Source organism: Rhincodon typus, chromosome 11, assembly GCF_021869965.1.
Source record: "Rhincodon typus isolate 14 chromosome 11, sRhiTyp1.1, whole genome shotgun sequence".
Lineage (NCBI taxonomy): Eukaryota > Metazoa > Chordata > Chondrichthyes > Orectolobiformes > Rhincodontidae > Rhincodon > Rhincodon typus.
Genome location: NC_063342.1, coordinates 57,267,840 through 57,282,563, shown reverse-complemented (window position 1 = coordinate 57,282,563; position 14,724 = coordinate 57,267,840). Strand labels below are relative to the sequence as shown.

General features: G+C 41.5%; 1 protein-coding gene across 3 annotated transcripts in view; it reads right to left on the bottom strand.

Annotated features, from left to right (window-relative positions):
- Positions 1–14,724, bottom strand: part of LOC109933410 (map3k7 C-terminal like) — a 70,468-nt gene that overhangs the window by 46,880 nt on the left and 8,864 nt on the right. The window contains exons 1-3 of one of the 3 annotated variants that reach the window (XM_048603349.1): positions 11,694–11,954; positions 11,522–11,586; positions 10,935–11,049 (exon numbers count right to left, since the gene is read on the bottom strand). In XM_048603349.1, coding sequence (XP_048459306.1) covers positions 10,935–11,004 — 70 coding nt within the window. In that variant the 5' untranslated portion in view covers positions 11,005–11,049; positions 11,522–11,586; positions 11,694–11,954. Of the gene's footprint in view, positions 1–10,934; positions 11,050–11,521; positions 11,623–11,693; positions 11,955–14,724 lie in introns of those variants that run through there. The other 2 variants (XM_048603347.1, XM_048603348.1) reach the window with 2 other exon arrangements.

The following is a 14,724-nucleotide window of genomic DNA, read 5'->3' as shown; positions in this document are numbered from 1 at the left end:
AAAGAGCCCTAGCAAAACTGGAGTCTACAGCAATCAAGTGGAAAACTCTCTGCTGTTTAGAGTCATAACCAGCATGAAGGAAGATGTTTGTGATTGTTGGAGGTCAGACATCTCAGATCCAGGACATCTTCGCAAGAGTTCCTCAGTGTAGTGTCCTAGTTCTGACTATCATCAGCTATTTGATCAATGATCTTCCCTCCATCATAAGGTCAGAAGTGAGGACGTTTGCTGATGACTGCACTATGTTCATCAGCACCAGTTATGACTCCTCAGACACTGAAGCAGTCCAAAACACAGCATGATTTGTACAAGATCCTGAATTAGACTGAATCATGGCAGATCCATTATGACCATCTCCAACAAGAGAGAATCTAACCATTGCCATGTGACATTCAATAGTATTACCATCACTGAATCTCCCACGATCAACACATTGGGGTTACCATTGACCAGAAACTTTACTCAACTGGACTAAAAGCAGTAACTACAAGAACACATCAGAGGCTGGGAGTGCTGAAGCGAGTAACTCATTTCCTGATTCCCCAAAGCCTGTCCATCATCCACAAGGCACAAGTCAGGAGCGTGGTGGAATACTCCCCACTTGCCTGGATGAGTGCAGCCCCAACAACACTCAAGAAGCTTGAAACCATCCAAAACAAAGCAGCCCGCTTGATTGGTACCATATCTACAAGCATCCAATCCCTCCTCCATCCACACTCGGTAGCAGCAGTATGTACTATCTACAAGATGCATACAGAAATTTGCCAAGATCCTTAGAAGCACCTTCAAAATGCATAACCATTTCTATCTCAAAGGACAAGGACAGTGAACACATGGGAACACCACCACCTGCAAGTTCCCCTCCAAGTCACTCACCATCCTGGTTAGTAAATATATTGTCCTTCCTTTCCTGTCACTGAGTTAAAATCCTGGAATTCCTTCCCAATTAGCATTGTCTGTCTACCTTACAGCACATGTACTACAGCTGTTCAAGAAGACAGCTCGTCACCACTTTCTCAAAGGCAACTAGGAATGGGCAATAAATGCTGACCAGCCTGCGATGACCATGTCCCGTAAGAGAATTAAAAAATTGTGTTTGATTATTTTACATATTAGCTCACTAGCTTGGAAAGACAATGAGCAGCCCCAGGAAAATACAATGGACCTGTATCAACAGCTTCCATGGAGTAGCAAAGCAGAGACAATGAGAAAATTTTGGTAGCAAGGACTGCAAAACAGTTTCTTGGTCCTCCAACATCCAACCACCAAACACATACCCCACCTTGGCATCATCACGGCATGTCTCCAATCCACTTACTTCTGCACTTTAATGCTGCAATTTGCAGTGTACCGATGTCTATTATTACAATGCTGCTGCAAGCACATTGTGTGTACAGAGACAGGCTTCCAGCTCCTAGACTTGAAAAGGCTGTATTCCAGGTCTCTTAGCACTCACTCACTTTTAGACTACATGGATGTTCTCAGCATCTCTGCCTTACTTTGCAGTGCAGACACAACAGCAGGCAGGTTTTTATGGTTATCAGAAGTAATCAAAGGGTGGACATACTGCGCAACATCCTATCTCAATCTCACACTTGCACCATGTGACAGCAGTTTACATAGCAAGCACATCAAACTTGTTTCAATCAAAGGGCCAAGTCTGAAGGTTAAAGGGAAGTAGCCCTCAGTCACATGAAAAGATAGCATTCAGTCACAGTATGGCAGCACAGTAGGTTGGGTCAAGCCTCTGATATCAGTTCAGAGACTTGGACCCGTTTGTCAGCCACTTGGAGCTGTGAGGGCCAGGGCTCTCTCCTCACAGGTGGTAAAGAGCTGACTAACCACCAGCCATCCTCGCTCTTTCTGTCCTATTGTAGGCTGTTTTGTCCTGGGTTAAGAAAATGGGAGCGATTGAATGAGAAGTAAGTGGGTGGAACAACTCTTAGTGCTGGAGCAGGTGGGGGTGAATAGGCAGGGTTAGTAGAGTGGAGGGGGTGAATACACATACTTGCATTGTATGAGAAAAGGACCCTGAATATTGAACGACCCAAACATAATGTGAGTTTGGCAATAAGTGAAAGATACCCTGGTTCCAGGTGAGACACCACCTGGTACTAAATGGGAGAAAACCTAGCATCATGCAAGTGAAAGTTTGCAGCTTTTATCAGTAAAATAGAACTGGGAATGAATGAAAGCAGTGGTTCTGAGTGAACAAGACATTGATACCATATTAAATGTGATAGAGCCTCTAATGAGTTTGGCATTGGTGCTGACTAAAAGAGGCCTGGGCCCTGAACAAGAGAGGTCCTGGCACTGGAGGTGAAGCTAGCACTAATTCAGGAACTCTGGTACTGACAGCGAGAGAAACCCTAGAAATAACAGCAAGTGAGAGAGCCCTGGCATTAGGTCAAATGGAAACTGATATGAATTCACAGTGACCCTGCAATTATGTGATAGAAACATTGGCGTTGAGACAGCCTGGAATACAGTCAGATAGATCCAGGTGCTAAAATCCAAGTGTGAGAGATTAGGACTGGCATTGGCATTGACTGTGAAAGATATAAGTACTGAATTAGAGAACCGTGGTCTCTTCTCCTTTCTCAGCTTTTCGGTGAATGACAGGAAGTGAGCTTTTCACATCTGACTTGAACTCAGGTGAACTCTCATGCATTTTTTAGATCAGATATACTGAACAAGAGGTCCAGACACTGATAGAGTGAAACCTTGACACTTAGTAAGTGTAGAATACCCAACCTAGATTTTCTAAACCACACATCATCCCTCACCCATTTCCCTGGCACAGGTTCCATTTTCATTTCCTCCATACACTTGAGGTATATCTGGTCTAGCCATCAGAGACCTGATCAGATTCAGTCATGTCAAGTAAAACCAAAATACTGCGATTCTGGATTTCTGAAACAAAGACAGAGAATGCTGGAGAAACTCAGCAGGTCTGGCAGCATCCGTCAAGAGAGAAACGGAGTTAACATTTTGAGACCGATATGACTTCTTCAAATCTGTAGAAGTCATATCAGAATCAAAATGTTAACTCTCTCCAAAGACACTGTCAGACCTGTAGAGTTTCTCCAGCATTCTCTGTGTTTGCTTTAGTTGCGTCAACCATGTCCTACCATAAACTTGCTAAGTTTGTATCCTGATGCATTTTCTTGTGGTCAAGATTTATTTGGGTCAAGGCTCCTACCTCAAGTAGATGTTAGCTAGATTTAATTTGTGGGTATGTCAGTCCTGATGCACAGAGAGACCATCTGGGACTAGTGACCACTGATTATCGATAGGTTAAATATATGGGCAAAATCAAGTAGATCAAGTACAGTATGGTAAAAAGTGAAGTTGTTCACTTTGGTAGAAAGGATAAAAAAAAGGGTATTATGTAAAGTCTGAAAACCTGCAGAATTCCAAAGTGCAGAGGGATTTGAGAGTTCTTGTGCCGGGGTCACAAAAAGTTAGTGTGCGGATACAGTAAATAATCAAAAAGGCTAATGTAATGCTACTCTTTATCATGAGAGGAGTTGAAGATAAATTTTAGAAAGTTCTACTTCTGTTATAGATGGAATTGGTGAGACCACAACTCGGAAACTGTGTCCAGTTTGGTATCCTTATTTGTAGAAGGATGTAAATGAAATTTAGAGAAATTTAGAATTCAGGTATCAATTGATACCTGAAATGAATGTGTTGTCTTATGAGAATAGTTTGGACAGGCTGGGCTTGTTTTCACTGAGGTCTATAAGAGTGAGAATTGACTTGATTGAAATTTATAAGATCTTGAATGGTCTTGACAAGGTGAACTTGGAAAGTTGTTTCTCTGAGTGGTGTAGCCAAAATTAGGGGATACTATTTTAAAATTAATAGACATCCTTTTAGGACAGAGATAAAGGAATTTTTTTATCTCTCTGAGAGTTATGTGACCTTGAAGCTCTATCTCAGAAGATGGAGGAGGTGGGGTCATTAAATATTTTTAGGGCTACAAGAGATAGATTCTTAAATATATAAATGGATAGATTTATGTAAGGCAGGGAAATCAAAGGTTATTGGGGACAGATGGAAATATGGAATTTGGAATACAAACATATTAGACATGATGTTTTCAAATGGCAGAGCAGGCTTGAAGGGCCACATGGCCAACTTTAGCTCCTAATTCATATGAAAAGCTGTCAAATTTTCTACAAGTCATGGAAAGGTTACAGCATTGTCATTTATAATTTCTTCACGACTCTCTCTTTCCTGCTGAGACTTTGAACTGAATATAGTTTTTTTTCCTCCACTGCCACTAATGGTAGCAATAAATTTCCAAATGGAAATCCCACTACCTGAAATGTCGGGAATAAGAAGACCAACGACAAAAGGTATCAGGCAGGACCAGCTGCATAATAATGCTACTGGAATGTCATTGTAGCTCATTTTGGCAGATGATTATTGCTAACAGAATTTCTTGTTCCTATAATAAAGCAGAAACAACAGATCCAATTGCAACATTAAGATATCTGAATGCCCATCATTTATTAAGAGTCCTCAGAACATTCAATCACAGGATTGTTTTGTGCAGCATTGCACTGTGTGGGAAAACGTACGGCAGGTTGACTGACAGGCAACGTTACCAGATTAGCCACACTTGCAACATCATCACCCAAAATCTCTGCAAGTTCAGGCACATCTACCTGGCAATGACCATGGGGATGAAAACAGTAAATGCTGGAAAGAATTAACCAAACAGAGTGTATCTGCGGATAGAAAAAAGTGGACACTGCAACAATAAAAAAACTCCATATATATTGGTTAGGATCCAAACAGATTTTCATAGAAGCTAATTTTATTTGGAGATTCATATTGGAGCTTTCCTTCCCTTAGTGCCACTGTATCTCCTGTGCTGTTACATTCAATGCTGCCTCCTCCTTTCCACCCAAGGTATAGAAGAAGAGAGAGTGTGAGAGAAGTGCCATATAGGACTTTTTGGTTTGACACGTCGCCGAATCTGTCCACCAATCCATCAAGATCATGTGGAGAGTCATGGTACCCCAAGGTCGTACACAGGCTTTTACTGGAGTTCAACCAAATCCTGTGTCATATGGAGAATTGGTGACAAGAATAGGGCCGTGAACCTGGGAGTTTCTGGCTATGAATCTGTGTACAGGTAACTGATGCCTGAAAGTCGGTAGACACCTGTACTGGGACAGAGGTGTCTTTGGGTAGCAGTTACTAAGCAGTTCTCTTCAGGATAACCTCTGCTCATCTTAACTGGAGAGAGGACTAGAAAATGTGTCTCCAAATTGAGGCTTTCCTAATTCCTCATGGCTGGGAAGCCACGCCTGCAGAATCAACGTAGTTGTGGTCAAAGAAAACAAGATTGAAACTTTGCAACTTGGAATTTTAGAAAACTCATGGATAATCTGCAGAGTGAACATTTGATAACAAGAACTGCAATCCTATCAGGTGAATGATCAAATTTTCAAGTTGACATCATCACTGTCAGTGAGACCTGCCTTCCTGGAGAGGGGCAGCTGAAGAAACAAGGAGGACGATGTATCTACTGGAAAGGAAAGGCCAACAGCGACCCTCACATTCATCCAGTTGGTTTTGTCATCTGGAATAGAGTCCTGGCTGCACTGCTGTAATTCCCTGTTGGAGAAATGGAAGATTCATGATGCTTTACACACAGCTCAGCAAGAACCAGTATGGCACTGTTGTAAGTGCTTATGCCCATCCTTAACTCAGATGAAGACATTTGAGAGAAATCTAATTCTAGCCTTGCTGAAGTCCTTCTTTATGAAATATAACAGGGAAAAGTCATCCTTCAGTAGGAGTTTAATGCAGGATTCTTTGCAACCCCTATATCTGTCGCAGGGCCATTGAGAAAAACAGGGTGGGAAAAGCCAGTACAAATAGAATTCTCTTGCTGCTGTCTGTGCTTCATTATAGCAAACACATCCTGCCAGAAAACCACATGGATACATACCACATCAAAACATCAGCATCTTCTGGATTATGTCATTGTTCAAGTCAAAGATCTAAGAGATGTCTGTGTCACTCAATCCATACAGAGGACTGATAACTTCTGGACAGATCATCGACTCGTTTGATTGGTGGTGAACATCCGAGGCACCAAGATATTATGAGACCCAAAAGGTCCAAGAGAAAAAAGATCAATGCCTCAGCAACCCAGAAGAATTACAAGTGCAGTCCACCAACAATCTAGAAAATCTTTGCATATCCAACTCAATTCCATAGCAGTGACATCAAATAAAGTCAGAGGTACTAAACTCTTGTGGCCATGACTAGAGAAAATTTTGCCGACGTCTCCTGGAACAAAAACAGGCAGCTTTCATTGTGTGGTATAACAACCCTAGGTTGCAAGTCAAGAAAGGCAGCCTTCCAACAAATCAAAACTGATGTCCAATAACAAATCCAGAAGACAGAGGACATTTAATGGACAGAAAGATGCTACACCTTATATATATTGTGTACACGCATGTATAAATATACATATATATTATGAGGATATCTACAATACTGTTGCCTGAATGGCATCATATTTGCAATCCACTCTTGATCTGTTCAACTTTCCATGCAAAAATCTCAGCCTGTCCTTGAATGTTCCCAAAACAAAGTCATTTCAACCTAGACCTGGTCAGACAAATATTCCACCTCCCATTTATGTTGAAGGGGAGATTCTGAAATACAACAAGCATTTCCCACACTTTGGCAGCTATCTCTCTCAAAAGGCCATCATTGATGAAGAAATTAAGCACGAAATCAGCAGCACAGGTTCAGCCTTTTACAAACTAAAGCAATTCTCCTTGAAGCATGATAGCGTTGATTAACACAGGAGGTTGTTATCAATCATTCAGATGGTGCACCTCTGCACTTGTTTGTTCCTGACGCACACTCAATTTTTTTGCCAGCATATGCGCTAGGATCTGAAAATTGGATAAGTAGCATTTTGGGTTTTGCTCAGCCTAGCATTTAATACTTTACAACATTGCTTGTGTAAACATGACACTGTCATTGGGATGTTTTGGATCCAGCGTGACAATTCACCACTCACACATTGGAGTGACACCATCAGAGGCTACTCTGAGAAGGCAAGACTCCACAATACCAAAGTGCGGAAATTCCAACTCTCTCCATGGATGTGTGTGAGCAGCTTTGAGCAAGAAAGCCTGCTGCACCCCTCAGGCAGCCAAATATTTATGATATCCCTCTATAGCATCTCCAGCTCTTCCAAAAATCTCAGCTTACAAGATTCTCATTGGCAATAGTAATCATGCTGGGAGCAGAAAGGAAGCCAAAGTTTTCAGTTATATAACACCTTTCATTTCTGTAGAATGACCATAATCTTTTACAACCAATAAAGGATTTCAGGTATGCAGCTACTGTTGCAATAGAGGAAATGTGGCAGACAAGCAACACACAGCAAGCTACTGCTAAAAGCAGAATAATAATGACCAGGCAATCTCTTTTTTAAAAGTGTGGATTGACGAATGATTATTGAACAGGATGCCGAGGATAAGTCATCCATTCTGTTTTGAAATAATGCCATGGCATCTTTTACAACCACTTGAGAGGGGAAATGGGGCCTTGTTTTAATGTCTGATCCAAAGAACAGCACCTCTGACAATCCCTCAGCATTATCAAGTGAACTACAGCTGACATAAAAAAAATGGAACAAAACAAAGTTGCTGGAAAAGCTCAGCAGGTCTGGAAGCATCTGTGAAGGAAAAAACAGTTAACGTTTCGGGTCCTGTGACCCTTCCTCAGGAGTGATGGTGGCTGGGAAAACGTCAGTTTATATGCAGAAAATAGGGAGGTGGGTGGGGTAGGGAGTAAACGATAGGATAGAGCCCAAAGAGAGAGAAAGACAGTTGGACAGACAAAGGAGTTGCTAACGATCAGGCTGGGAGGGTGAATAGTTGTTAATGGTGACTATTAGTGACTAGCAACCGCGTGTGTGTAATGTCAGGCTATATGGTAACAGGGCCTGGTGTGTGAGGTACGGGGCTGGAATATGGGAGAGTTTAGGCCCTAAAATTATTGAGCTCAATATTGAGTCCGGAGGGCTGTAGGATCCCCAAGCGGAAAATGAGGTGTTGTTCCTCCAGCTTGTGTTGGGCTTTGCTGGAACACTGCAGCAAGCCAGAGCCAGAGATGTTGGCCAGGGAGCAGGGTGTTGCATTAAAGTGGCCGGCAACAAGTAGTCAGGGTCTTTTTTGCGAGTAGAGCGTAGATAGAGCCCAAAGAGAGAGAAAGACAGTTAGACAGACAAGGGAGTTGCTAACGATCAGGCCGGAAGGGTGAATAGTTGTTAATGGAGACTGTTAGTGATCTATGTTCTGCTCGCAAAAACCCTGAACTACCTGTTGCCTGCCACTTTAACGCACCACCCTGCTCCCTGGCCAACATCTCTGTCTCTGGCTTGCTGCAGTGTTCCAGCGAAGCCCAACACAAGCTGGAGGAACAACACCTCATTTTCCGCTTGGGGGCCCTACAGCCCTCCGGACTCAATATCGAGTTCAATAATTTTAGGGCCTAAACTCTCCCATGTCCCAGCCCCCTACCCCACACACCAGGCCTTGTTACCACATAGCCTGCCATTACACACCCCCCGTTGTTAGTCACTAACAGTCCCCATCAACAACTACTCACCCTCCCAGCCTGATCGTTAGCAACTCCTTTGTCTGTCCAACTGTCTTTCTCTCTCTTCAGGCTCTATCCTATCGTTTACTCCCTACCCCACCCACCTCCCTATTTTCTGCATATAAACTGACGTTTTCCCAGCCACCATCTGAGGAGGGGTCACCGGACCCAAAACTTTAACTCTGTTTTTTCCTTCACCTGCTGAGCTTTTCCAGCAACTTTGTTTTGTTCCTGATTTACAGCATCTGCAGCTCTTTTGGTTTTTTATAAAAAAATGGAAATCTGTTTAAGGGTAATGAGGGCCTCGCCACCTGTGGAAAAATAAGCTATTAAAGACAGAACAGGTATGACTGAAGAGCACATACTTCCAACATTTATACAGTTCAAATAACATGGAACCTGAGGTCTGTTCCTATCATTGCTGCACTCCAGCTTACCTGGCTGTGAGTTTGACTTCAGCTCCTATCCATTGTAAATAAAGTAGGGGCTTTTAATGCCCTTTCCATGTATGAAATAAAGTTGTTGCCATTATTACAAGTATCAAATCCAACCAAGAATTTCAACAGGGGCAGAATAGGCCACAGTCAGTTTCTGTCGTGTGTTCTTATGTCACCTGTAGATTTCAAAACTTTACATGGTTTTAATGTAATTCTCAAGAAAATCAGACCAAGTGTATGGTGAACCATGGTGGTCCAATAATAATGCAGAAAGCTTCAAGTGGTCCACAGTAAGACATGCCCATTGATTATTGACATTTGTCTTGAAGTTAAAAATGTTTCCTCATTGAGACCTTGGTTAAAATCGTTTCATCAGGTGACTCCATCCATTGAAAAATCTTAGATTTAGGCAGAACACAATGGGTGAATTTTCAAGCAGCAGCATGTATGGTGACAGAAACAGGATGGTGTTAGCTAAGATTGGTCAACAGACAAGAATGATGTCTTCAGGGGCTATGCACCACCCAAACCAACTAGGCTCCTTTTCTCAAATCATGGTATATCTTCCAGAAAGGATCAACTATTGACAGTAGTGTCTACAGCAGAAGCACTTTAATTGACTTCCATATTGTAATTTCTAGTCTAGGGTATTGAGGGTTACAACGTTTAAGCTAGAGTTAGGATAGAAATCAATCATGGTCTAATTGGAAGACAAAACAAGCTGGAGGGAATGAATAGTCTTCTCTTGTTCTCATATTTTGTGACAGTGAAATTTCTGTTCTCACCTCAAGCATGCTTCCTGTATCCATCCAAACCCATAATTCAACATATGCCAATGAACTAACCTCAAAAAATTAGGTGCAAACTACATAATTTGGATTTAAGCTATGGCTAATATCATAAAAATTAAGCTATGAAGTCCCAAAGGAAAGCCCTCGGGTAATACATGCAAGCTGCATCCATTCACAAATTTCAAGATACTAAATATGGATCTTGGTCATATTAGCAATGTCTTGAGGGTATCACTTATAATGGAATAAAAGAAGGCCAAAACACATCAAAATACATCAAGTGCTAAGAAATGCTACATGCATGCCAACTGCTCAGATTTACTGCATTAAATGGCTCTGACGCTTAGTTGAGTTTATTATCCATGAGAGCCTGATATCTGACTTTAGCTGTAAAGCTGCTCTTTTAACAGTTCAATCATTGGTTGAAATGAAGCTATTGGACATGTTGTGCAAACATTCTGTAGGACAAACAGAAGGATAGATAATGCATTGTGCACAATGGGCATGAATCTGACAGTATTAATCTCTGCACTATTTCCCATTCCTCAGTTGCTTGTTCAGCGCTGATATCTTAATAACGTGGAATAGAAAATATGCCCACATCACCCATCACCTCAGACAACAGTAAAGATCATATATGCATTTTAATTAGTTAAATGACTACCCTGGAGTTATTTATAAGCACAACAAAATCAGGAAAAAGACAAAATGCAAAAGTTATTAATTGTCAAATACTGTACATTATTAACCTTGCAGTTATATGTTGCACTTTTAAAAATTAGCACTATTGGGATGTATTAAAACCACTGCAATAAATTAGTCATTTGACTGCAATTAGACAATGCATAATATATTTAATAATCCGTACCTTTTCCCAAACATACATTAAAATCTAATGTTTTGAAATTCCTTTCATTTCTTAAAAGTGAAATCTTCTAAAGCTTGCTTTATTCAAATAATTTTATAGTTTTACAAATGTTTAAGTTTATGAGAGGATTCCATATGGTATCTGAGCATATTTATCTTCACATTTTGTAACTGATATACGTTGTCATACCTGTAAGGTCATCTAGGCTCAAGGAAATGTGGACAGGTTTATCCGAAGGTAGCCTCCTTGTGGTAATCATATGGTCAATGGAACTAAAGGTCTGACTGTAGTTTCTGCTCTTTAGCTGTGAGGAAAGATTGGAATCATGATTCAATGTAGATCTCTGGCATTTATCTGGAAAGTTTCTTTAGCACCACATGGAAAGAAGTGCTAATATTCTCTGGGCAAGTCTCTGTTAAATGGGATCCAGAATAAGCTCCCTATCCCTTTCTGATACCAACTGTGAAATTAAAGGATGATAAACTGGGAAGTGTCTCAATGACAAAGCTGGAAAACACAGCAGCAGAATTCATTGGATTTTCTACACATTCCTCCTGAGTAATAAATTTCAGAATTTATAGTTCTGTATAATATGTTCTACTTCACTTTATATTTCATAAACTTTCAAGATTGGAAACGTTAATTGCTAGTAATCAAGAGGATAGCTACAAATAACAATGAAACTTTTGCAAACTTTAAGGCAATGTATCTATTTTTTGTGATAAAACCATAGTGCCACTTTAGAATACACCAGCAGATTGCACTTAATGCCTTACCTTGCACAATTTCACACCTGCCGATGCAACGTTCTGAACCGGCTTGTGTCCTGCCTGGTCTTTGCCTTTGCAGAACATTAAAGATTAAATGTGAGATCGAGCACCTGCTACATGGCAACAAACTGACAGTGTAATAGACGCTGAAACAGCTGCTAGGACAGCATGCTGTTACCTGCACTTCCCCTGGGCTCTGGGCTCCCACAGGCCTGCTTTCTGTCAGCTGGACTTTCCCTTCCTTTTCTAGGCAAAAAGGCACAGAACTTTATTCATTCGAACAATACAGGATGAAATTCCTCTTTCTGATGTGTCTTCTAGCATTTTCTTTCCAGTTCAGAAACTTTTAAGTACAAACTGTCTTTAAATTAGAAAAAACATTTTCAGCATAACTCTGTCTGTGTCAGCCTGCTACAGCAAACTCCTTTAAACAACATGACTCCAGTCAGTAAAAATGCCTATGACCCCAATTAGCTCAGGGTGACATAGCCAGTTTGGACTGCAGCTGCAATAGTACGTAAATGTACCATGATGCAGTTTTCCAAACTGAGGCTCAGTGTGCCTGTGCTTCAGCACAATATGACAGAATCGTAGCCTGTGCAACAGAAGCAAATAACACTTGAATGACAGTAATGACAGGTGTCAGCCTCATCTGACACGAAAATCCTCGACATATTTTGGCATGTTTTCTACAACTCACATATCAGATAACCATATTCTGAGATGTAGCAGACTGTTCCAGTGCTAGCTGCTGAATTTGATAGTCAACTTCCATTCATGATTTGTCAGTAAAATCAATCACTTTTCTTTGAAGAATCATTGGAGTCTCACAGTAGAGGACAGGGACAGGAAGAGACTGCTCTACCTTGGGAATCTGCACAGTGGCGAGGGAATAGCTTCAAATTTCAAACAAATGAAGTTTAAAGCAAACTAGATTAGTAATTAATCTGCTGAGGGCCCCAGCAGCTATTTATAAACTCCACCTTTTTTGTTTTCTCTCTTCTTCTTTTAGGTTGTCCCAAGCCACGTGCCATTCCCTAGCAAATTAGAGAGGCAGTAAAACGTCTCCCAATGCCATTCTGCAATTGGCTGCTAACAAATCCATGAGCATTGACCTCGTCTGACTTACCCTTCAACTCTTCTTTTATCACCATGAAGATGCATCTGGCAATATTGTGTACCCTTCCCTGACTGCTTCACATTGAGAATCAATGGTGTAGGGTGCAAACGCTTATCCTATCTGCTCTATGATTGAGAGGATATTTCACCACATAGTCTAAATATAATACAGATTATAAATTTTCTCTTTGCTTTGATTCATACCACACCATCCAATAGAATTTTATATTATGTTTGAAAGTGAGGTAGCTCATTGTGAAGCAATGGAGTTAAATTTGAACATGACAAATTATGAAGGCATGGGCTACAAATTAGCTGAGGTGGACTAGAAAAGTATATTAAAAGACATGACTGTATATAGGCAATGGATAGTCTTTAAGAATTATTGTTTGACTTCGAGCAATTATCCATTTGTTCAAGGAGCAAAAAACTCAAAAAACATCAGTCAACCATTGTTAACAAAATAAGCTCACAATTGCATTAGATTTTTTTTAAAAGGCAGATAAAGTTGCCAAATAGAGCAATAATTCTGAGTTAACAAAGTGTGGAGCTGGAAGAACACAGCAGGCCACACAGCATCAGAGGAACAGGAAAGCTGACATTTCAGGTCAGGACGCTTCCGCAGTAATGAGGAGAAGGAGGGGAGCTGGGAAATAAATAGAGAGGGGGGGTGGGACTGAGGAAGGTGGGTGACATGGTGATAGGTGAGTGCAGGTAGGCAGTGGTTGGGATTGGTCAGTGAGGTGGGAGGGGCAGATAGGTAGGACAGAAGATGGACAGGTTGTGACAGGTCAAGGAGGCGGGGGTGAGAAGGAGGGTTGGTCAATTTTGAAACTGGTAAAATTCACGGTCAGGCCATTGGGCTGTTGACTCCTGAGACAGAATATGCTCCTCCAGTTTGCGGATGGCGTCATTGTAACACTGGAGGAGGCCCAGAATGGACATGTCATCTGGGGGGGGGGTAGTTAAAATGTTTCATTACCGGAAGGTGTTGTTGTATGTCACGTACAGAGCGCAGGTGTTCTACAAAATGGTCGCTGAGCCTCTGCTTGGTCTCACCGATGTAGAGTAGGCCGCATCGGGTGCAGCGGATGCAGTAGAACACATTGACGGATGTGCAGATGAACGCATGTCTGATGTCGGAGGTTTGTATTTTGCCTTGAATGCAGGTGAGCAGGGAGGTGTAGGGGCAGGTGTAGCACTTCCTGCGGTTGCAGGGAAAGGTGCCAGGCGTGGTGGGGTTAGTGGGGAGAGTGGAGTGGATGAGGGAGTCGCAGAGAGAGCGGTCCCTACGAAAGGCAGATAGGGGTGGGGAGGGAAATATATCTTTGGTTGTGGGGTTGGATTGTAGGTGGCAGAAGTGATGGAGAATGATACTTTGGACGCGGAGGTTGTTGGGGTGATATGTGATATTTCTTGCTATCTCAGTAATTCTGAGTATTGGGAGGTTTTCAGAATATAACAAAGGAAGTCCAAGAAACTGATAAGGAAAGGGAGTATTGAATATGAATGTAATTGAGCAAAACCATAAAAATGGGCTATAAAATCTTCCAAAGGTATATAAAAAGGAAACATTTGGCAAAAACCAACACAGGTCCATTACCGGCAGAGTCAGGGAAATCTATAATGGGGAACAGAGGAATGGGAGAGCAGCTAAATGATTACTTTGTGTCTGTTGTCACCGAGGTAGATACCAGACGTCACCCTGAACTAGTGATCCAAGTAGCTAGGGAGAATGAGGAATTGAAGGAAATGAGCAAGAACATTGTACTGGAGAAATTAATCATAACATCCCAGGATTTGATGGTCTATATCCCAGTGTGTTGAAGCAGCGATAGTTAATGCATTTGTGATTATCTTTCAAAATTCTATGTTCTAATTCTATTCTGGAGTGTTCCTGCAGATTTGAAGGTAGAAAGTGACACCCCACTCTTTATGAAGGGAGTTAGGGAGGAAACTGGCAACTTCAGACCTGTTAGCCTTACATCAGCAATAGGGAAATGCTCAAATCTATTAAACAGGAATGGGATAAGTAGACAACAAGGTGCAGGGCTGGATGAACACAGCAGGCCAAGCAGCATCATAGGAGC